At 42.8% G+C, this 23,704-nt stretch overlaps 1 protein-coding gene across 2 annotated transcripts in view; it reads right to left on the minus strand.

Moving 5' to 3' along the window:
• Positions 1-23,704, minus strand: part of RNLS (renalase, FAD dependent amine oxidase) — a 280,392-nt gene that overhangs the window by 16,783 nt on the left and 239,905 nt on the right. The window contains exon 7 of one of the 2 annotated variants that reach the window (XM_049646050.1): positions 2,548-5,165. The exons of the other annotated variant lie outside the window; for it this stretch is intronic. Coding sequence (XP_049502007.1) covers positions 5,013-5,165 — 153 coding nt within the window. The 3' untranslated portion in view covers positions 2,548-5,012. Of the gene's footprint in view, positions 1-2,547; positions 5,166-23,704 lie in introns of those variants that run through there. 2 annotated transcript variants of the gene reach the window in all.

The following is a 23,704-nucleotide window of genomic DNA, read 5'->3' on the forward strand; positions in this document are numbered from 1 at the left end:
GCAGAACAAGAGAAGGTGGCCCATAGCTGGTCTCAGGTAGACACCACCATTCTGCTCCACGAAGGTTTGAAGAAAGGTTTGACGCTTTGAAGCTTCCGTGTTTCGTCGGGTCTCCTGTCAACACACATGCTCGCCTCACCATCAACTCTCCCAAATGTGCTATATAAATGCAGACAGAACTGGCTCTCACCCGAGCCTGGGGGCACCAGGAGGATCTGCCTGTCCTCTTCCTCCCCGTCTCTTTCATCATTGCCATTATCATTTATTAAGCACTAACTGTGTGTCCAGCACTCTGCTAAGGTTTTATCTGCATTCATGCCTCACAGCAATCCTATGAAGTAGCTACCTTTAACTCATTTCTCAGATGATAAAGCAGGCTGCGAGGTGGTTTAACTGCCTCAAGGTCACAAGGAGGAGCGAAGTCTGGATTAAAACATGAATCTATTTAACCCCGGAGGATGTGCTCTTAACTGCAAAGCTACACTGCTTGCCTTAAAGGATTTACAATAGGGTGTAGGATCAAGGAACAATGGACCAGATGTGTGGATCTAAGATAAGCCTGTATTTACATAAAGTGATAGGGCTGAGATTTAGAGGTTCTTAATCTGGGGTCCATAGACCTCTGGGTGGCTAAAAATAGACTGTGGCGGCCTCGTCACCCTCTAGAACAGGAGGCAGCGGTTTTTTTCCTTTTTTCTTAAAGGACCAGATAGTAACTATTTTAGGCTTTGCAGGCCATATGGTGTCTGTCGCAATCATCTCTACTGTTGTAGTGCAAAGACAGCCACAGACAATATACAAACGAACTGGCAAGGCTGTGTTCCGATAAAACTTTATTTACAAAAATAGGCAGCTAGCCAGCAGGCTCTAAAATGGTGCGTGAGTTCTATGTATATATGTGCATTTTTGCTGTCCTCGGAAGATCCAAAGTTTTCCGTAGCTTCTCATGATGATTCGAAATCCAAGAGGGCTAAGACCTGGTCTAAATGGTCTCCAAGCCCCTCCGAACTCAGACATTCCAGCATTCTATGGATTCTGCATGTGTTTTAAATTAACATTCTCTTAAAGATTCTTTCTCCCTAACAGCCTCATTTTATGCATTCTGCTGTGAACTCTTAAGCCGATTATAATCCCCCGCCTGTCGTTGAGAAGGAAACGAAGAACGGACTGCCATTTCAACTTCCCTGGCTTTCCTGGCCAGATGGTAGTAGCTGGAACACAAACACGCTCCCGACTGGAAAACGGCAGCTCGGTCCCGCACCAGCTAGCTCGACGTTTGCTCAGCCTTTTTCTTCTTCTTCCCAGAGATCACATTCTGTGTCCCACTGAGCCTTCACCACCGAAAGCACTCACTTGTCTTGACCGTATTGATAACGCAGTTTGGACTCATGCAGTCAGCCAGGTCGGCCCAGGTATGGTGTGGAGGGAGAGACGCTGTCCGATGCGTTTCACTGACACATCTCTGCCTCTGTTCAGAGACCGGCCCCCTCCCAAGAAAACTTGGTTCTTCCTCTTAGGGTTCCCCAGCTCCGTGAGCTGCAGCATCTTATTAACCGCCTGCAATGACACCCACGGGTACCTTTACCCTGCCCGCCGCTCTGTGGGACTTGGGCGCCCCTAACTGGGATCTTTGGGTGGACCTCGCTGATTATGTTCCATTTTTGTCCAGAGTCTGGTACCCTGCTGGGCATATCTGTTCTAGCTTTTTAGCACCAAGATCCCTGAAAGCTACAGCCACTTTTAAACGCTTGCATTACCTCTGAAAATCAAAACAGTGATTGTCCCATCAACTCGAATAAGAAGTCAGATTGCTTTAAATTTGAGGGAGGAAAAAGGAGATACGTTAAAACAAGGAATCACAAATTTGCACTTATATTGCAGGTTTCTGAGCACGGCGCAAGAAGCAGGAGAGGCACAAGGGGAGAAAGGACAGAGGGCTGGAGGATGACGAACGTCGAGGCCGACAGGGGTCTGCACGCTGCTCCCCGAGTGCGCCTGCGCCCGAACTCGGCGTCGCCAGCGCCGGGCGATTTCTCATAGCGAGCGACCCCCGAAGAAGGAAATAAGCCCGCAAATGAAAATAAGGGGAACATCAGTCACTCAGCCGGGACTCGTGGAGACTTTATTCCAGGCTAGACGCGTGTATATATCACATCGGCGTTAGTGCGCGCGCTCTGAAATGAAACCCAAGAGCGCCACGTGGTGCGGCTTGTCCCTCCAGCTCGTGTTTCAGCTCGGCCTTCTGGTCGCCGTCACCTGCCAGCAGCGTGGTGCCCCGTAAACAGAAATGGGTCGCGGGCGCGTGGGTTGCTCGTGTCCTGGCAGGTCATTATGTGACCTTGGCTGGCCAAGCCCTGTGCCTTAGTTTCCTGATTTGTCACGTGTAAGAATTCCCTGCTCTGCATACTGCAGAGGGGCGTTAGGGGGGCTGGAGTATATATATATATATATATATATGTATATATATATATATATATATATATATACTTGTACTTGGACGAGTATAAAACACCAGATAAATGTGAAATTGACCTTGTTCTTTTTGCTTAGCAAGGTAGTGGGTAGGCGGGGGGTGCGGATGATGGCATTTTGCACAGAAGGCTTAGTGACTCAACGAAGTGTCCCCCCCCTCCCCCCCAGTAATATCTGGTCTGGGATTATTACCGCGTTCTCGGTGTTTCTAGACATACTTCTCCCCTTCAGAAATGCCAGAGGTGAAAAATACTATTCCACTGCTATAATTTGTCACCCTGGCTGCCTGAGCAAGAAAGACCTGCATAGACGGTTTAGTAATTAAGCTTTTCAACACAGCATCATAAAGTTTTATTCTGGCGGAGGCTATATTTATCAGCTAACAAGTATTAAATCACCCCACTGCTCGAGCCGTTTCTCACTTAAATACGCTCCTTTCAAAACAGAGCGGCTCTCCGTGGCTGTCTTGATTTAATAAACGTTCTTGTTTGGAAATACCGTGGTGCTGTGTGGTCCTATGGGGCTGACAGACACACGCCCCGGTCACCTCTCCCAATACTGTTGACTCCTATTTCCCCGGGGGGGGGGCATACTGGACACCCCAGCGATGGGTCGTTCAGGGCATCCTGGCCATCTGAGTTTTGTGGCCCTCTGGGATGGCTTCCAGATTTTTCTCTAACCATTTCAATTTCTGAAGGGAAAGAGGTGAATGAAAATAAAGAACACAAGCATTGGATAGATTTTGTTTCCTTATTTGAGCATTAGGAAATTGGTCTTTTCCTCACAGAGATGGATCTAAATGTAAGGTGAGTTTTCAAAATGACTGAAATGATCCACCAACCAGGCAGGGCTGAGTCTTTTCCCATATTTGCCACAGAGTTCTCAAAACAGATGCAGCATTATTAGGCAAACATACTCAGAAGGAATTGATATTTAAAAGCCCTCAGTAATGACTTAGAAAAATCTTTTCTCCAAGTAACTCATCCCAACTTTCTAGGTCATTTTCTTTCTCTTTTCTTTGGAGGACGTGCATTCATGAGACACACATAACACTTCCTCAGGCTTCAGGACGCTCTCTGTCAAATGGCTCCAGAATTACATTCATTAAAAACAAGATGGTTAACACATTCGAGTCTTTTCTGCTATACTTTAAGGGTAAAACCAAATTGATCAAATAGGGGCCAAAATGATTAAAGGAATCTCAATATTCTTCATCATATCACACCAGAAATCACTTAATTTCCCCTTTTCTTTCTCTGCTTTCAAAAATAAGTGACATTGACCATATGTAGGCATTTCAGTGTTTCATGAGTTGGTGGCTAAAAGGACATGTAACAACATTCCGTAGGATCACAAAGCCTGCTTTGTGCTACAACATAAGCAATTTCTGCCCATGCTTTCAATGTGGGTGTATATATGATACAAGGCATGTGAGTCTGAAACCTTCAATACCACCAAGGTAAGAAGTATTTTGTTGAACTGTTCATAGTCTGAGAGGCCGCAATAATTTCTTTCCTTGCACAATTATAAAATAGCACTCGCCATTTTGCTTTTCAAATTAGCAACAAGTAGCTTGTTTAGAAGGCCGGGGATCAATTTCTCTCCGGCCAGTCATTGGCAGGAAGCATGTGGGTCACTGAAGCATGTGGGTGATATGCTGAACCACTAAGCTGGCAAATATTGAACTATTTTAAGTGCATCTATTTTCTAGCTCAGTAAATTTTCTTGTTGTATTGAATTCATTAAACCTGACACAGTCTAAATGCCACAGCGCATCCTGGAGAGCGCGTGAAGGTAATAGCACCAGCCATCAGAGACAGCCGAAGATAAAGATCGATATATTTTCTCTCGGTTTCTGTTTAATTGTTACATTCATATTAAGCCTGAATTTTTTTCTTTAAGGTTAGAAACTATCGTATGACTTGGAAAGTCCAGTTGAATCTGGTTATTTTCTGAAAATGTGAAGACAGGTTTCTTTGTCAGTCGATTGCCCTCTAAACCACAATCCTGGAGATGACGACACCTGAGACCTACAGGTCAGGATCATTTAATAACTTGAGAGACACAGAAAGTACCCTCCGTTATCCACAGTTCAGGGGAATCGAGTAGTTCGGCAATCTGCAAAAACACTGAATCAAGGTCATGCTCGAAGACTGAAAATGAAGATTTGATATTAATTATTCTTTATTTGGAATTGAAATTCTCAAAAGAATCAAGGTTTTGGAACATGAGCTATTATTTTGATTCGACATCCTTTTTTTGGGGGGGGGAGGGTTATTTGTTATTCTTAAACATTATTTTTTATTTTTCTTTAACAAGGAGTAATCATGGCAATTCAGAAACCCCGTGAAAGGTGTACTGTACAGAGAATCTTCATTGCAACTTGGGTTGTAACTATCAAAATTACCAAATCGATTTTATACTCCATATGGAAAATTTTCCAGTAATTTCTCTCAGCAAAATAGAAAACAAAGTAATCTCTCACAGAGAAGTGTGAAACCAGAAACCCCGAGCACAGGTAGAGAATAAAGATCCAGGGGCTAAATTTGGTTCTTTAAAGCTTCTAGAACACACAGGGCAGAAGAGACGCAGCCGTCGAAGCTGGACTGGGTGAACCCATCCCCTCCACACACAAGGAAAGGTTCCCGATGAAGAGTCAACTGGCCACGAGAGTTGGCAGGAGCACTTATCACCTAAAAAAGTTAAAAACAACAACAACAGACAAAAGGACTGCGATTGACGTTCTCTGCCCCATTACGTGATGGTCAACACTCACCCGGGGAGGAGTTCTCTACCTGCAGAAATCACGCTCTGTCTCAAGGAGCAACGGCGCACAAAACGAGGACCCCCTGAACCCCTCCCCTCACCCAAGTATTTATACTGACCTTCTCAAATGTCGACATTTTCAGGTGGTTGATACACTTAACCCAAGTGTGTTGAACTTCAAAAATAGTAGGTCACGATATGCTCAATTAGTTGAAGGTACACCATTTTTTTGATAAGGGGGGGGGGGATGATATCTGTGAAATCCTCTACCGATTATTGGGTCCCGGCTATGTGCTAGACAAGGTAAACAGAGCAGAGATTTAAGGACTGTATCCCGAAGGACTTTCCAGCCCAGCACGGTGTGCTAGCACATAACAGTGTCTAAGGGCTAAGGCAGGGTGAGTAAGAGGGTGCTACCTTGGGGTGGGGGGGGTGCCCAACCCAGCACAGCCGGATAAAGAAACCTTCAAAGGGGAGGTGACGGGCCATTTCAGTTGAGTTCTGCCGGATGCATAGGAGTTTACCAGTGTAGGAAACAGGCCTTTCCAAAGAGAATGAGCAGCATGTGCAAAGACCCCATAGTCCATGGGCAAGAGAGAACAATGTGTGTTTAGGAAACTGTGGGGTTGGTCACACTGTGTGTGTGTGTGTGTGTGTGTGTGTGTGTGGTAGGGCTAATCAGAGGAAGGGACACGGCTGAAAGGCAAGTTAGGAGGCATTTAGTGTTTCAAAATTAAAATGTATAAAACTTATAAACACAGGTCTATTAAAAATGTAGAACTGACTTACTAATAAGCCAAAAGGGAGAGAATTAGCTGAAGTCTGGGATTTATTTTATTTTATAGAACCAGGTTTATAACATTTGAAATGGTGAAAAGGGCATAGAGGTTATTTCCTGGAGAAAAAAAATACATATTCTCAGACTTGGGATGAGTGTTGCTAATAAGCATTGAGAGCTGGGAGAGTGAGCCGGGTGGTGGGGGGTGAACACAGTCGTTTTGGACAGTGAGATGATTTGGCCCCGAAAGCACCCCAAGCCCCTAAAATGCAAATCACACAAACTTATTATAAAGGCACTCTCTGGGCGCCTGGCTGGCTCGGTTGGTAGAGGATGTGGCTCAATCTCAGGATTGTGAGTTCAAGCCCCACATCGGGGCTAGAGTTTACTCAAAAAATAAATAAATAAATAAAATCTCTTTCCCTATAAAAAAAAAGGCAATCTCATTTGGGGTTGCTTCCCGGCACAACTTCAGGGGATGCCATTCACACAGACGACAATGTGGCAGTTCTGGTCTCTTACACGTTTTCACGGAAAGGAACAGACTAAGGCCCACGAAGATTTGCTATTTTAAAAATTACCAAAAACAAACAAAAAAAAAATCAAGAAATATTTGGATTATACTATTTGGATTATGGGGCTGAGATTTGGTTCTAGATAGGTTGAGTTAGTACATGCTTTTACAATCTTTTAAAACCAGAAAAACTTTGCAGAGGTTTTTTTTATTTACAGGCCATATTTTGCTTTAAAAAAGAGGTTGGGAGGGCGTCTGGGTGGCTCAGTCAGTTAAGCATCCGACTCTCGGTTTTGGCTCCCAGTTTGAGAGATCGAGCCCTGCACTGGGGTCTGCACTGACAGTGAGGAGCCCGCTTGGGGTTCTCTCTCTCCCCTTCTCTCTCTCTGCCCCCATCCCCCAAGATAAATAAATAAACTTAAAAAAAAAGAAGTTAGGTACAACTATTCCTTTGTTGAATCTCTAAAGATATGGATGTTTAAAGTCCCGTGTTGCGCATATTCGATGTAAACTTTGAAGAGTGCCCTCTCACTTTTCTAGAGGCCATCTGACAGGAGCAGCACCTTTCATACACGTTGTAGATAATCTTTGTTTTAAATTATGCTGTAGTTTTAGCTTATTGTGTTCAATTGCGATTTCATTTTTTCCTTGCTTTATTGAGGTATAACTGACAAATAAAAATTGTATATATTTAAGGTGTACAACGTGATGTTTTGATATGCGTGTATACATTGTAAAATTGTTGTCATAATCAAGTTAACATATCAGCTCATATAGTTTCCATTTTCTCTTTCTTTTCTTTTCTCCCTTCCTTCCTTCTTTCCTTCCTCTCTCTTTCTCTTTCTTCTTTTCTTTTCTTCTTTTCTTTTTTCTTTCCTTTCCTTTTCCTTCCTTCCTTCCTTCTTTCCTTCCTTCTTACCTTCCTTCTTTCCTCCCTCTTTCTTTTCTTTTCTTTTCTTTTCTTTTCTTTCCTCTCTTCCTCTCTTCCTTCTTCCCCCCCCCCCCCCCCGCCTTCCTTTTGGTGAATCACTTTATGATGTATCCTCTTGGTGAATTTCAAGTATACTATACAGCCTTGTTAACTACAGTTGTGTTGCTCTATGTTAGCTCCCCTGAATGGACTTGCTCTGTGTAACTGAAACTTCGTACCTTGGACCAGCATCCCATTTTCTCTCCCACGGCTCCTAGCATTCACTGCTCTGCTCTCTGTTTCTATGGGTTTGACTATTTTAGATTCCGTATATAAGTGAGATCATGCATTGTTTGTCTCTCCATAGCTGAGAATCTTGAAATCAGCTGAAACGATTTTTGAGAGGCTCAAAGAGACAGCACAGAGGACAGACACTGAAGAACAGACCTGGGCGTTCAACCAGAACCTTTAAACTCTTACTTTAGACAGAATTTAAACAGGTTGGATTATTTGATTTGTCGGTGAAATACTAAGGGAAGAACAAATACTAAGGGAAGAACCTTTAGGTTCTTATATATATTAATGACTTCAGAATGTGGTAACAAATAGTTTGAAAGCAAGGGAGGCTATAGGAACACTCAAAAACCAGATGAGGCTGGGAAGAAGCTTGGCAGTCTGGTGCCATTGAGTAGAGGGGCAAAGAATTTTTTGACTCTTAATAGGCCCTGAGGGTGCCTGCTATGTTTTCCTGCATTCACTAATGCTCATGATGATGTCCCAGTATCCAAGAACCAGTCCTAATATGCATAAGATATCACTTGTGAGCATTTCTCGAACGTTCACCGCAGGCCAAGTGCTTTACGTGTGCACCCATTTCATGAACACAGTAACCCTGCAGGGTGGTTACGACTATTCTCATTTTATAGAGGAGAACACTGAGGCTCGGGAAGATTGTCACCTGCCCCAGGACAGAGAGCTAGGAGGTGAGGAAAAAGAGACTCGGATAGAGCAAGCAGACTCTGGAACTCATCTTTTTAACACTTTCAGAAACATTTCCACGAAGACGCGATTTAAATGAAACAAACACAAATGCGTGATAGTCACTGACAGTTTTACGCATCTGGAAAACTCACATAAATGGGACAACTCATCCATATACGTGTGTACATATGCACACGTGTATAACACCAAGTAATGCATGCACGTATGTATGTATAATTTTTAAAACAAAACAAAAAATTTGACAGCTTCTTAGCTTAATGCACCTAGAAAATTCACATAAATGGGATAACCCCTTCATATGTATTCACGTATACATACGTGTGTGTGTCTATGTATAATGGAATTCTATTTGATGAGTGGCATTTTGAGTGGCAAATGCCAGATGGCAGGTCACGCGGCTGGAAGACCCGGCCACCCATGAGCCGGTCTGCAGTTTGGAGGAAATCAGTCTCCCCGCGTTGAGGTGCGATCGTCCATTTTGCAATCACCCAACGAGGAAAGTACGAAAACACGAAGCGTGTGCTCGCAAGTTCTTTCCCCTGAGTGATGTAGATGGCCCCTCGCTGGAGGGGCACGCGGTGGCCAAAGCCACAGGCTGTCACTGCGCTTCCAGCCACAGTGAGGAACCACAGCTCAATGGCTATGTTTTGGACGGGTGGCAGGGCTGAACTGCCCCCTTGGAAATCCAGGTTGTGTCTGGAGGGTCAGGGACGGTCAGAAAAAAGTCCTGCTGTATCAGCTGACGCTCTGGGTCGCTAACGCAATGCTTCTATATGCTTCGGTGATGACTGGACCAGACATATAAATTCAAAGCAGAAAAAGGAGTTTTATTTCTAAGCTATCTTAGCCCCTGCGAATGTGTTTTACGCCTCTCTCTACCTGCGGCACAAAGACCATGACCATGTCTTCCCTTTCAAGCCTCCTCTCTTGTCCTGCCTTTCACCTTCGCCATGTGTCCTGTCTACATTCGCCCTGACCTTCTGCAGAAACGCCCTTCCTTGTCATGTTTCTGTGACTTTGAACGAGCCATCCCACGCAGTGACGTTGCAGTTCCTTTCTTCCCTGCCAAGAAAATTGCTCATCCCTCAAGAACTAACACAAATGTCGCCTGCTCTGAGGTCTTCGTGCCCTGAGAGGCAGGCTAAGTATCTTTTCAGGGTGTTGTTTTTATCTATGATGTTACTTGTTAGTTTGCACTGTAATTACGTCCGGTCTTGTCTCTCTTCTAGATTGTGTGCTTCTAAGAGCAGGGCTTGGGATGCACTAATCCTTGTATCCAAGTCTGGGAACGGTGCCTAGCCCCTATTAAGTGTGCAATAAATGTTTATTGAGTTTTAAAAAAAAGACAATATTGTACACACAGTTGATCAAATGAAGGTCTTCGCAGGGAACCATCTACACAAAAAGTGTTATTCAGAGGCTCCCACAGGGCTGGGAGCAGCTCAAATGGAAGAGATACTGTATTTAGAATGTTCTCAATAATGATGAATGAAGGGCTGTCCTCTCCTCGCGTCTCGGGCAGTGAGCTGCTTTATGTGAACATCTTGTGCGTCATGTATTAAGTGGAATCACACAAAGCTGCTGATTCTGTAGGTCAGGAATGCTAAATGTTGTCCATTTTTATACAGTTTAACCTGTTTCTTCGTACCGTGCTTATTAGCTATAATGATATACACAAAAAGTGTTCTCATTAAAGATGAAAAGAGAGGCACAGACAAGAAGGCTAACAGCGACTTCAAAATGGCGATTACCGGGGCATGTGGGGGGTCAGTTGGTTAAGCATCTGACTTCGGCTCAGGTCATGATTTCATGGTTCCCGGGTTAGAGCCCCGTGTCGGGCTCTATGCTGGCAGCTCAGAGCCTGGAGCCTGCTTTGGGTTCTGTGTCTCCCTTTCTCTTTGCCACTCCCCTGCTCATGCTCTGTCTCTCTCTCTCTGTTTCCCCAAAATAAATAAACATAAAGAAAAATTCAAAATGGCGATTAGCAACAAAGCAAAGGTGATAATTAGCAAAAAAAAAAAAAAAAAAAAAAAAATTCCAGTACATACATGACTATGCACATTCTTCCTTCCACACCTAAGCTGACAGCAAAAGACTGTCCTCGGGCTGTCAGACGTCTATCCAAACAGAACGATCTTGCTGTTTGGCCGAGAGCATGGCTATATTTTAAGTTGATTCATTCTAGTGGACTGTCCAGCCTAAGATTCGGTTGCTTAAAACCCACCTTTCTGAAATACGGCACTAAGTGATATCCATACAGAGCTGGGCAAGAACTGAGGTCTCACAGAGTCTAATCTTAGGTGTGCAACCAACCTGATAAGAAAATGAGGACAACGTTTAAACAATCAGGCTCTTAACACTGCATTTCCTCACTTGTCACGAATGCAAATTATACCGCCTTTCATTGAATCTAAGGCACGTTCGATTGGATGAGGCACCAATATTTTATGTACCAGTGAGACGGAAAATGGCGGCGACATGGCACCAAGCTTTACACTTACTAGAAAGGCTCTTTTAGACTTATCTACAAGTAGATCTTATGCCGAGATAGAAAGGAAAGAAGAGGGGAACACAGGCTCGGCCTTTCCAAAAACGTCTTCACATATAGAGTGTGACCTCTCTGCTCTTTAACTCAGAGTTGTCCACATCCACGGTCTTCCCCACATCGTCCGTCCCCTGTGCCTCCTAGAGCATGGGTGACGGGTGACGTGACATTTCTTACATGGGTGAACCACCGAATTGTTCATGCTCGCATTTTCTTTTTTTTTTTTAAGTAAAGTGTTTTATTTATTTTTTTAATTTGTTATTATTTTTTTTAACGTTTATTTATTTTTGAGACAGAGAGAGACAGAGCATGAATGGGGGAGGGTCAGAGAGAGAGGGAGACACAGCATCTGAAACAGGCTCCAGGCTCCGAGCCGTCAGCACAGAGCCTGACGCGGGGCTCGAACTCACGGACCGCGAGATCATGACCTGAGCTGAAGTCGGACGCTTAACCGACTGAGCCACCCAGGGGCCCCCATGCTCGAATTTTCTGGGAGCCACTGATACCTGTCTCGCAAGTTCTGAACCATGCACTTTCTCTTCGGTGGGAAGGAGAGGTCTTCCGAGGGTGAGAGCCACCACGACTCGTATGCTTTTCTCAAATGGTCCTCAGATAACCTGCTCGTTAAAATATCAAGGGGCTGCTGTGGAAGGAGGTCCCACGTTACACCACCCGAAATCGCCAAGTTCGTGTGAAAACAACCTCCTGATGTGTCCTGATGCATACCGACTTGGTGGCATCTCACAATGGGTGAAATAATGGCAAATACAAAATGGGGGAAGGGGAGAGGTTTGGTGAGTACTTAATGTGAGTAAATGCATGGCAAGTCTAACGCTAATGAAAAACAGGATTCTTTAAGCAGGGCCTTTCCTGGTAATGGCGTCTCGGGGTCCAGACACTGGGGTCTTCAGCGTTGCTGGTTTAGAGCAATGTCAAACCCCAAGAAAAGGCGCAGGCTCAAGTGAAACTGACAGAGACAGACCGGTGAGCAGAGAATCGACTTGCTCCTTCACACAGGGAAATGTACCGATTCCAGGACCGGGCGGGCAAATCTCCTCCACCGTGTCCTAGATGATCGGCGTGACCCCGCGAGCCAACTTCTGGCAGCCATCACTAATTGATTGTGGCGTTCCCTCCCACTGAGCCCAGAAGTGGCCACAGCATCCTTCCCACCTCATTGCTTCAGGCAGCCACGACCAGTCTGTCGGAGTTGGCACTGGAGGGGGAATCCTGTAAACCCATCCTGGGTTAGAAGACTGCAAACACGGAATTAGAAATAAGTGAATTAAATATTCTTCGCTGTTGTTTTTTTTGTTTTCTCTTTTCTCGTTAAGCCAGGATAGTCTGATGCATCGCCTTTGTCTAAACCGGACATGTTTCAACGCCAAGAATTAGGAGCACATCAGGAGCTATTTCCTCTGGACGATGCCAGGGGCCCAATTCTAATTTTTTCTAATAGTCTTCTAATCATCATCTACAGCCCTTGGTTCTTAACCTCCCTCCACACCGTCATCCCTCCACGGGTCACACGGGGGCTTTGACTGCCGGGTGAAGATACAAGGCAAGCATTTTGGCTACAGCTGCATGCTGCAAATCTGTGCATCACAAGTATCAGGGCTTGTGGGAAAAGCAGAGTTGGAACAGATCTTCCAAAACTGCTAGAACCCTGACCGAAGCACTCACAAAAACAATACCCACCCTAGTAAAGTGACTAGCACAAGGAGTGTTCTCCTAGCCTCTGCGTCTGGTGATACCTTTGCAGCCTGAACTCCGCATCCTCCTCCAAGCTGTGGGTCCCGGGGGACAGTTGCTCCGGAAAGAGACCATTTTGATCTAAATTTAAAATATCGAGGAGGGAACCTTCATCAAGGCGTCATCTCACTAAAGGGGAGACATCTTTGTGAATTCTTCATTAGCACTTAACAATTTCCCCAGAGAGTTGACCGTGGCAGGAACCCCAACAGTTGTTAAGGCCACTGTGACAACCACCGTTTGCTCTAAAGAAAGGCACCTCTGGAGATTTTTCAAGTTTTTTTTTTCTTAGATTTTCCTATTTGCCAAAGCTTCGTCTCTGTTTGTGAGAAAATTTACCCTGGTCACTTGAAAACATAAACACGTACGACACCAATATGATCCCCCTATGACCCTAATTTCCTATTTCTCAATTGCATTTGAAATAATTCACATTAAAAAAAAAAAAAAAAAAAAACCTCAGGTGCTACAAAAGACTGAGCAATTTTATGACTCTCTTGTGTTACATTACATTCTGGAGGGTCACGTTAATTGGACGTGGGATGCCCGAGTCTGGACAAATGGAGATGTCTGAGGCATCACTTGCACTTTCGATAGCCACACTGAATATTTAAATTGATTTCTATCCATTTCAATGTCTGAGGGCGTCTCTTTCCTCCCATTGTCCCCGGAGTCCAGGGAAACCTGATTGTCTCCTGGATGCACACTAACTTGGTTGGGGCAAACTCTGAGTGAACATCTCCTTTTGCGGGCATTTCCCCAGACCATTGTGTGTGGGGGGTACTGACCACACTGGCAATAAGAACAGCAAGGAAGGCTGAGATGCAGTGGGGCTGATTCATACATTTCCTCACTTCCTCTCCTCGGCCGCCAGCATAAACCTGAACCCATGCCATGGTACATAAACAGCAGAAATGGAATATTTGGTTAACTTATTCTTTTATAGCCCCGATGCAAAGCTCAAAGGCAGTGGTTCCCAAAAGTCAATCTATGGCAAGAAGAGAAAAAAATAAGGAGAATTATGAGCTTTTTCACGGAGCCGAATGTATTCTATTTATAAATCGGGTATGAGGTTACATCTTTACTATTTTTTTTTCTTTTGGTTTTCCCTCCCATTAAATTCTGGAGGCTGTGTTTGTGCTTCTCAAATTCTTAAGGGCAGAACGCAAAGAGAGCAATATTATACTGGTTCCCAAGACATTTAGAGGGATTTTTACCGGTCCATGAAATAAAAACGCTTGGGCTGTTTTCCATAAAGCCGGGGTGCGCGAGGGGGAAGGGCAGAGGGGAGGCTTTGGAAAACCACCAGGAATCTCAGGTAACACTGCATAACCTTTGGTTTGGACTTGGTGAGTGGATGAGCAGTTTTTAAAAAATGGAATAAAATCTCGTGTACGACTCATTTCCCAGAAACTTGTGAAGCCCCTCCTGCAGCCAAATATTAATCTAAACAGAACTAGAATCTAGGGTAACACGTTCTTCCTCTGTTCACCTGTGGCTGAACACTCGGGTAGTAAACACAGGGCTGCAGAGAAAAATAGGGATGGGGAAAGACTTAATCAAACGTAGAATAAATGTGTGCCTTCACACTCTATGACCCTAGAGAGAAAATGTTGTTTGTGTTGATTCTATGTATACATCTCCCCATTCCTACCATATTCTCAAGGCACTGATTTTAAGCATCTATCATATGCCTGTTTACAAAAAACAGGGAGAAATGTAAACAAATGAAGAGAGACCAGGGACTGTGCTGATGTTAGTGGAAACGTCTGTTTACATATTTATAAATGAGGATCCAGCCCAGGGCCTCAGAGCAGGATGAGACCTCATTGTTGGGTCAGTTGTGAAAAATATTATCAACCCCTGAGCATTGGTTTTTTCTTGAGTAAAAAAAATGTGTTCCATTGGCTGAATTAAAAATGTAATGTTTCTATGCTTTTATTTTATAAAAGTCCCTTTGGGGACTAATGGAAATACAATAAAATGTTGCTGATTCCTCTACACTTAACTCACTAAAATGCAGTTTGGTGAGAGATATTTGTTACTGAAAAGCCTTGTGTGTCCTCAGAAATCGCGAGCTACCAAGGTTGTTTTATTCATTTTCGTATTCCCAGCATCTCTGACTCCGCTGTACGTGGCTGCTGTTGAATAAATGTTTACTCAAAGGATGTGTGCATGTGGGCCAAAAAAAAAAAAACTAATTAGAACTTACGAAGGTTTTAAAGTCTCAGAATTCAAAAGGTCTTTAAACATGGAGGAACTTTTTTTCTCTCTCTCTATGAAAATAATTTCCTTTGGTTTTTCAGTCTCTAAATCTTCCTTTACCTTCTGAGTTATCATGCTATTTACTTCCTTCTCTTCTATAACACTTAACACCTGCCAGTTGTCATTTAGTTCTTTAGCACTTGAACTGTCCAGGAGACAGCCCTTCGGGCCCCAGACTCCTTGTTCTGATGGTCCGAAAGCGGAATTCTCCGCCTCTGTCTGGCTCACCTTTTGTAGGTACCAGGCAAAGTCACCAAGAACGTCTGAATCAGCCTGAACTTCAAAGAGCGAATGAAGATGGCTTCCCACCCAGACAATTCGGCTTCACCTTATAAAATGCTACTTACTGTTAACGACAACCTGGGAAGTGTGTAAGATATCACTAGATGAGCGTGTACGTATGAATATGCATATGTGTGTGATAGGATCTACAGATGTTTGTCTTTACTTTTTTTAATGTTTATTTATTTTGACAGAGAGAGAGAGAGAGAGAGCATGAGCAGGCGAGAGGGAAGAGGGTGACAGAGAATCTTAAGCAGGATCCACATCAGCGAGGAGCCCAACGCGGGACTCGATCCCACAACCTGAGCCAAAGAGTTGGACCCTTAACCAGCTGAGCCACCCAGGTACCCCTGCCTTTATTTTTAAAAATGGAGACCCTAGTGACACGGTCCATGATATTTCCAGTTTAATGTCAAAGCTGCAGTGAGCCTGTGCAGACATAGTTACTAAATAATCCTTTATATAATTTTCTTTCCTGGGACACAGTGAATACATTCTAGAAAGCTATAGGTGTCAGGGAGAAAAGAAACCAATTTTTCTGGGTGACCTAGCCAATCTATGTCTATATTAAAAAAAATTCTCTCATAGAACAGTCAACTCTCTGTGCTCAGATTTTTGTGGCGCAGCCAGAAATCACACACATATGGAATATATTTGCTGTATTATTAAGAAAAGTGATGATATGGGTTATTTCTTAACCATACGTTGCATATTATTGAAGATAAGTGATACTGAGAACTGGGATAATCATGATAAATTGGAGTGCCGATTATCCCGCTTCGTCTATTTTTAGATATATTTCCTTAAAAAAGATTGCACTCCTTTTGGCCACTGATTTTTGAGGCTCTCAGTCCTATATTATCTTAGTTACAGTACTTAATATTCGTAAAGAGCTTTATCAACACACGGGTGCTTTCCCGCAGAGATGGTACGTTTCTAATTGGTTCTTACGTGTTATGTTCATTATCTCATCTTGCTCCGGTTCTATTCGTCTCTCCGGTGTTCTATTATATTTAATGGTGATTTCATAAGCCCGTTTCTTTGTCGTGCTTTAGGGGAAAGTTTGCCTGTGTTGTGGGCTCCTGGCTGCGGGGCTGCGTATCTGGTACTACAGAGAGCCGCTGTAAAATGACTATTGGTTGGAATACCCTATATGGGAAGAAAGTGATGTGGTTTGGCCAATTCTCAGTGGAGCTTTTCACTTTATTGGTATTTGTCTATTCTATTTTAATAAACCATGGGGTAGATGCAGGCAGAAAGTGCCACAAATCAATTATATGATCCACGCGACAGCTTTAGTGGGGGCTTCAGCTGCGAAGGACGCACTTTGCTGAAATTGTATATTCAATTCCTGAAGTCCACATTAAATCTGTTTAGATCTATTCTACCTTTCAAAGTCCAGGAATCACCGGAGTGGTCTGTTTCGATGAGGAGTTGTTCACAAGTACACAATAAAGAATGAGATACTGTTTTCTCTAGTGCTGTTGCAGTAATAACAGACGAAACAACAGTCGCATTACAGTCCCCTTTAGAGTTTTTAATTTAATAGAAAATTGTCCTGCCCTTCAGCAAGTTTTCGTATATGCATGCATTAACTCTTCAAACATGTGTCGTGTTCCTAGCAGTTACCGAGCCTGCGGAGGGGGCTGAGGGCACAGACACCACTTCCCAGCCATGAGGTGATCTACCAGATCGGGATCCTTTTGTTTTTGCCTAAATATAAATGTTGCACCACAGTGTCTCAAAGGATCCGATTGCTCGGGATCCTAGGATGCAGAGGGCCAAACATGCTTTCGATTTGTGCGTCTGGACATAAATCTAAAATCATCCTTCCTACTCAAGTGAGCCTAATCACTACTTCTCCCCCACTTAACAGCTGTTCAATTCCCCACCAGTTCAATCCTTGTCCCTTCTCCCACTCCATTTCCCGTCCTCTTCCTGAGGACCCAGAAGAATGGCCATTATTTCCTTCTGATCCTCACTCGTGCTGAACGGACCCAACAGCTTTTTGTTTGCGCTGCGAGAATTTTGGCCAAAAGATTGCCGCCGTTTTGATCTTCGGATGCAGAAACAACCTCCTTTCTACTGTTAATACTGTGAAATTAAAAGGATCAACACTTGTGCTCCTCAGAGAGAAAATAATGGAGGATAAAAAAAAAAGGGGTTTTAAAAACCAGCTTAATTGGGTGTGATTTATATGCAGTGAAATTCACCCTTTTTATGCTCACTGTTCTATAAATTTCAACAGTATACACAGTCGTGTTAACTACCACAAATATAATATAAAGAACATTTCTGTCACCCGCTCCCCCGCCCCCCACATTTCCCTTGTGCCCCTTTGTAGTTCATTCCCTTCTCCCAATCATAGCCCCTGGCAACCATTGATCAGTTTTCTGTCCCTACAATTTTGCTTATTCCAGGAAGCCATACAGGTAGAATGATACAATAGACAGCCTTTGAGCATGGCTTCTTTTGCTAAGATAATGCTTCTGAGATTCACTCATGCTATTGTAGATAGTAGTAGCTTGCTTCATTTTATTACTGAGTATTTTTTCATTTATGGATGTGCAACCTTTTGCCCATTCACCAGGTGGTTAATACTTGGGTTGTTTCCAGGGTTTTTTGGTTTTTTTTGGCAATTATTAATAAAGCTGCTATGAGCATTTGCGAATAAGTTTTTATGTGGATGCATGCCTTCATTTCTCTTGGATAAATCCTGAAGGGTGGGGTCCTTGGGTCAGATGGTAAGTGTATATTTAACTTTGTAGGAAACTGTGAAACTCTTTTCCAAAGGGGGTGGGGCCATTCCACATTCCCGCAGTGACACGTGAGGATTCCATTGACATCCTTGCCAGGGCCCAGTACCTTCAGAGTTTCTGATTTGAGCCACATCTCATGGGGGTTTTAATTTACATTTCCCTGATGACCGATGATGTTGAGCATTTTTTTGTGTGCTTACTTGCCATCCAATCTCTTCTTTTTTGTGACTATCCATAATAGCCACTGGCAAACAGTTATCTGCTTTCTGTCTCTATGGGTTTGCCTATTCGAGACATTTCATATAAATGGAATCATTCAAGATGTAGCCTTTGTGCCTGCTGGTTTCTTTCACTTAGCATGATGGTTTCAACATTTGTCCACATTGTAACATCTATCAGTGTCTCATTGCTTTTTTTGTCCTTCAAACGTTTAATATGTATATTTCTGTATAATTTCCCATAGGTCTTCTTCTTAGAAATATGTTGAAGACATATTTCCCACCTAACAACTGATGTTTTAATTGAGGTATATTCATTGCTTTTCATGGCTGAATAATAGTCCATCTTATGGACATGCCATATTTTGTTTATTCATTCATGTCCATGATGGATCCGTGCTGTCTCCATCTTTAGTTATGGTGAATAGAGCTTTAAGTGTTTGTGTATATGGTTTTGTTTGAACACACGTTTTCAATTCTTTTGTGTATACGGGAGGAAAATAGTTTGGTCATATTGCAATTCTATGTACAATTTATTGAGGGACTGCCAAACCGTTTTCTAGTGTCCAAACCATTTTATATTCTAGCCAGGAAGGCAGGAGCATTCCAGTTTATACACATCCTTACCAGCAGTTGTTCTTTTCCTTTTTCTTTCCTTTTTTTCAAATTACAGTCATCCTAGTGGGTGTGAATGGTATCTCGTTACAGTTTTAATGTGTGCATTTCCCTAATGACTAAGGATATTGGGCATCTTTTCACGGGCTGGCTGACCATTTGTATCTCTTCTTTGGACAAATGTCTACTCAAGTCCTTGACCCATTTTAAAATTGATTGCTTGATGGTTTGCAGTTGAGTTTTTATAAGAGTTCTTTATGTATTCTGGATTGTAGACCCTTATCATATAAGTGATTCACAAATATTTTCTCCCATTCTATGGGTTATCTTTTTACTTTCTTGATAATTCTTGGATGCACACAAGTTGTGACATTTTGATGTGACACAAGTTGTGTCCATGTTATTTACTTTTTCTCTTGCTTACGCTTTTGATGTTATGTCTAAGAAACCATTACCAAGGGTGAATATTTATCCTTACATTTTCTTCTAAGATTTTTATGATTTTAGCTTGTACAGTTAGGTTTTTAATCCACTTGGGTGAATTTTTGCGTGCGGTGTGAGTTCAGGGTCCAGCTTCATTCTTTTGTATGTGGATATCCAGTTGTCCCACCACAGTGTAGACTGTTGTTTTCCATTGAATGTTTTTGGAAACTTATCAGCAATCAATTGATCATAGGTGTGCATTTATTTCCAGAGTCGTGGTTCTATTCCATTAATCTATATGTCTATTCTTATGCCATTACCACATTGTTTGGATTAGGGTAGCTTCGTAGTAAGTTTGGGAATCAGAAGGTATGAGTCTTCTAGCTTTCTTTTTTTGAGATTGTTTTGGCTATTTGGGGTCACTTGCAACTCCATACAAATTTTGGGGTATTTCTGAAAAAGCCAGTGGGAGTTTGATAGCAATTACAATAAATCTGTAGATCACTTTGGGTAATATTGCCATCTTAAAAATATTAAGTCTCCTGGGGCACCTGGCTGGCTCAATTGATAGAGCATGCGACCCTTGATCTTGAGATCATGAGTTTGAGCCCCACGAGGGACACAGAGTTTACTTAAAAAAATAAGTAAGTCTCCCAATCTATGAACACACAGTGTATTTTCCTGTATTTAAGTCTTTAATTTCTTTCAGCAATGTTTTATAGTTTTCATTGTAGAACTCTTACATGTCCATGGCTATATTTCTATCTCTTCTTTAGTGAAGTGCTCTTTCAAATCTTTTGTCCATTTTTAAATAACTGGGTCATTTGTTTTCTTATTACTGACTTGTGACAGTTCTTCATATATTCTGGATACTAGTCTCTTATCACATGTATGTTTTTTCTCCAAGTCTGTGTCTTGTCACTTCATTTTCTTAACAGTGTCTTTCAAAGACATTGTTTTAAATTTTCATCAAGCCCAATTTATCAATTTATTATTTTATGGTTTCTGCTTTTCGTGTCTCATTGACGAAATGCTTGCCAAAACCAAGATCATAAAGATTTCCTCCTATGTTTTCATCTAGAAGTTTTATAGTTTAAGGTTTTATGGTCTATGATCCATGTTTAGTTCGTTTCTGTACACAGTGCAAGTCATGGGTTTTTGAATCTAAAATGAGATGTTCCAGTTTCTATTTTTCGACTTCTTAGTGGCATCACGTTAGGCAAAACCATGCGCCACGAGCCTCAGTTTCTTCATTTAAAGCAAAGAGAGTAATATTTACTTCCTGATCTGTCAGCATCGTCATGAGGATCAAATGAAAAGAATATAAAAGTGTTTTCTAAAACCAGAGCAAAAATGTTAACTATTATCTGTAGCTGACAGCAGCGAAAGAACGATGACAGAAGAATGTGTCATAATTGGGGGAAAGCCAGAGCTCAAGCAATTACTGGCAGTCGAGTGAGGTGTCTGAATGCCTGTGTTTGAACCCCAGTTTGGCCACTTCCCAGGGGAAGAGCCTCACACGAGGGACTGAGCCTCTATTTCCCCACGTCGTCTGTGCAATGGAGAAGCAGACCCTCCACAGGGTGGATGGAGACTGAGCGAGTTAAGTACAAAGCACGATGAGCTACACAGAGTGGGGTAGGGGATGAATAAACGACTTTTTTGAGACACACACAGAGAGAACGAATATATATAGAATATATAATGAATACACACACACACACCACACGTAGTGTAATAAAATGATGATGTGCACTGTCATGTTTCTAAAAATGCTATAAAAGATGATGGCAAAGACCAAGGTACACACAAAGAGTGCACCTTTCACTCTCCTGCCTCTGGGAAAGTGCATGTCTTGCTAGAATATCATGCTAACGTCATTCCCTTTGCCTGTTTGACTTCATTTTGTAGGAGTCAGCTCAAGACACATCTTCTCTTAGGAAACTACGAATTACCACTCTCACCTCAAACCGCTCTGCGTTCAAGAGAATATTATACACACCTTTCTTTCAGCAAATTGTGCTATATCATGGTTATCTGCTTCTTGGTCAGTTTTCCTGATTATACAGGAAGCTCCTTGAAGGAAGGGAGCTGTCTTTGAGTCTTCAGAAAGCTGTATGATGTCTGATTTAGAGTAGGAGCTCAATATATGTGTGTGAAATGGAAACATGAATGTACATCATTAATTTCTTAAAAAAAAAATTTTTTTTAAATTTTTTTAATGTTTTATTTATTTTTGACAGAGAGGGAGAGAGAGACAGAGCATGAGCGGGGAGGGGCAGAGAGAGAGGGAGACACAGAATCCGAAGCGGGCTCTAGGCTCTGAGCCGTCAGCCCAGAGCCCGACGCGGGGCTCGAACTCGTGAACCACGAGATCGTGACCTGAGCTGAAGTCGGACGCTCAACCGACTGAGCCACCCAGGCGCCCCTAAAAAAATTTTTTTAATGTTTTTATTTATTTTTGAGACAGAGAGAGACAGAGCATGAGCAGGGGTGGGGCAGAGAGAGAGGGAGACACAGAATCCGAAGCAGGCTCCAGGCTCTGAGCTGTCAGCACAGAGCCCAATGCGGGGCCTGAACTCACGGACTTGAGATCACGACCTGAGCTGAAGTCAGACGCCTAACCAACTGAGCCACCCAGGCTCAGTGTGCAATGTACATTTGGGGTGTACATCCAATGTACATCCAAATGTACATCATTAGTTTCTAATGTGGATATAAATAGCGTATGTCAGCAAAACTTTTGTTTGCTGTTTGTATAGCATAATACTGATGTCTATCCTAAAGACCAAGGAGACTTACCCTTTATGGAAATGTGCTGGAATAGGGTCTATTTCTCTCAGGGTATCCACACCCATAAATAACATCCGCCATCAAGTTTTAAGTAGTAATACTGACTGCAGATGAATATATACAGCATTTGTCCAGGAGAAATGACACAGACTGCTTTAAAAAGCTTTCTATAAAGCAATGCTGCTCAAAATAATTAGTTCTTCTGAAAAAGCGTCACACCGAATACAGGCAGGATTAGTCTCATGAGTACTTAAGAAAAAAATGATTTAATTAAATGCATGTGTTAAAACATTTAATAGCTCACAGAATATGGAATTTTGTGAAGAGGGAAATCTCTGCTCATATAAACTTCAATTAAACTGTGACTGTACATCCCTAATTCAATGACCAGAATTTCTCAGCCAATGATCTCACCTATATGCAGCTACCTCATAATCAACTGAAGCAACTCATTAGTTAGGGGCCAGTGACAAAGAGGTGGGAGATTACTCAATGGAATGCTTAGGACTGACACCTGTTACATGACTAGCTGTTGACGGATTGGGTCATGCCATAGTCCACTGATCCCGGAGGGCCTGTTTGGGCTCTCCGTATGTTACCGTAAACTTATGGCACCTCGGCAAGAGTGCTCTTGTGGCCGTAATTTCACTCCAGGAAATGTTGACTCATGGCATAAGTGTGCTAAACGACCAAACTCTAAAAAATGTGCAAGTTTGTCTGGGAACAAATGGCAAGAAGCTGAAAGATCCATAAACTTAAAAAAAAAACCAAAGAACTAATTGACAAAGAGTTCCTTGCATCCATAGACATCTACCTCTTTGGTCTCACTTTGCTCTGATGTCATTCAACAGTCCTTATGGTGTGACTGTCACAGCCCCTGGCATTGACTCACTCTTTCAGAAACACGCCTGTCCACAGCTATTTGCGTAACTGAAGTGGAGAGTGCAGAAAAGAGAGAAACAGAAAAGACAGTAAGAGAAGTGAAAAAGGAGGACAGCACGTGTCCACGAAGAGAGGGAGTTAAGGAACAAAAACAAGGGACGCACGAGCTAAGCTAGTAAGAAATGACCCCACTCCTTCCCTTCTTCCTCTTGCCATCCCTGTGTAGTAAAACCTGCTCAGAACTTGCTTTGTCCTGGCATCTGCAGTAAACGTTTTCTACTGTGTAGTCTCCTTTCGTCCCAACGACAACCGCTGTGGGGTAGGTTCAGATGTCACCATTCACACACAGGCCCTGGGGCTCCGAGCATCAAGTCTAGCCCATTCAGAGCACACCAGGCACCCAGCTTTGAACCTAAATCTGTCTGACTCCAAGGTCCAAGATCATAATTGCCTCATTAAAAATCCAGAAATTATAAAGCACAGGTATGGGGGAAAAATCACAGGACCAGGGACAGGATGAGCGATAGAGCATGATTCCATCGTGGAAATAAACTACAAAGCAACGCATGGGATGTACTTGATTACTGTACAATGATTATTTCTTTTTCAAAGTACCTATCCTAGAAGGCTGTATGTTCAAATCTGTGACAGTGCACTGGCCAATGTCTTTGAGGTGTAACAGCTTTTTCTAAAATGTTTTTAGAATCAGCTTACCAGCCACATTAAAA

The sequence above is a fragment of the Panthera uncia genome, chromosome D2 (assembly GCF_023721935.1).
Source record: "Panthera uncia isolate 11264 chromosome D2, Puncia_PCG_1.0, whole genome shotgun sequence".
Classification (NCBI taxonomy): Eukaryota; Metazoa; Chordata; class Mammalia; order Carnivora; family Felidae; genus Panthera; species Panthera uncia.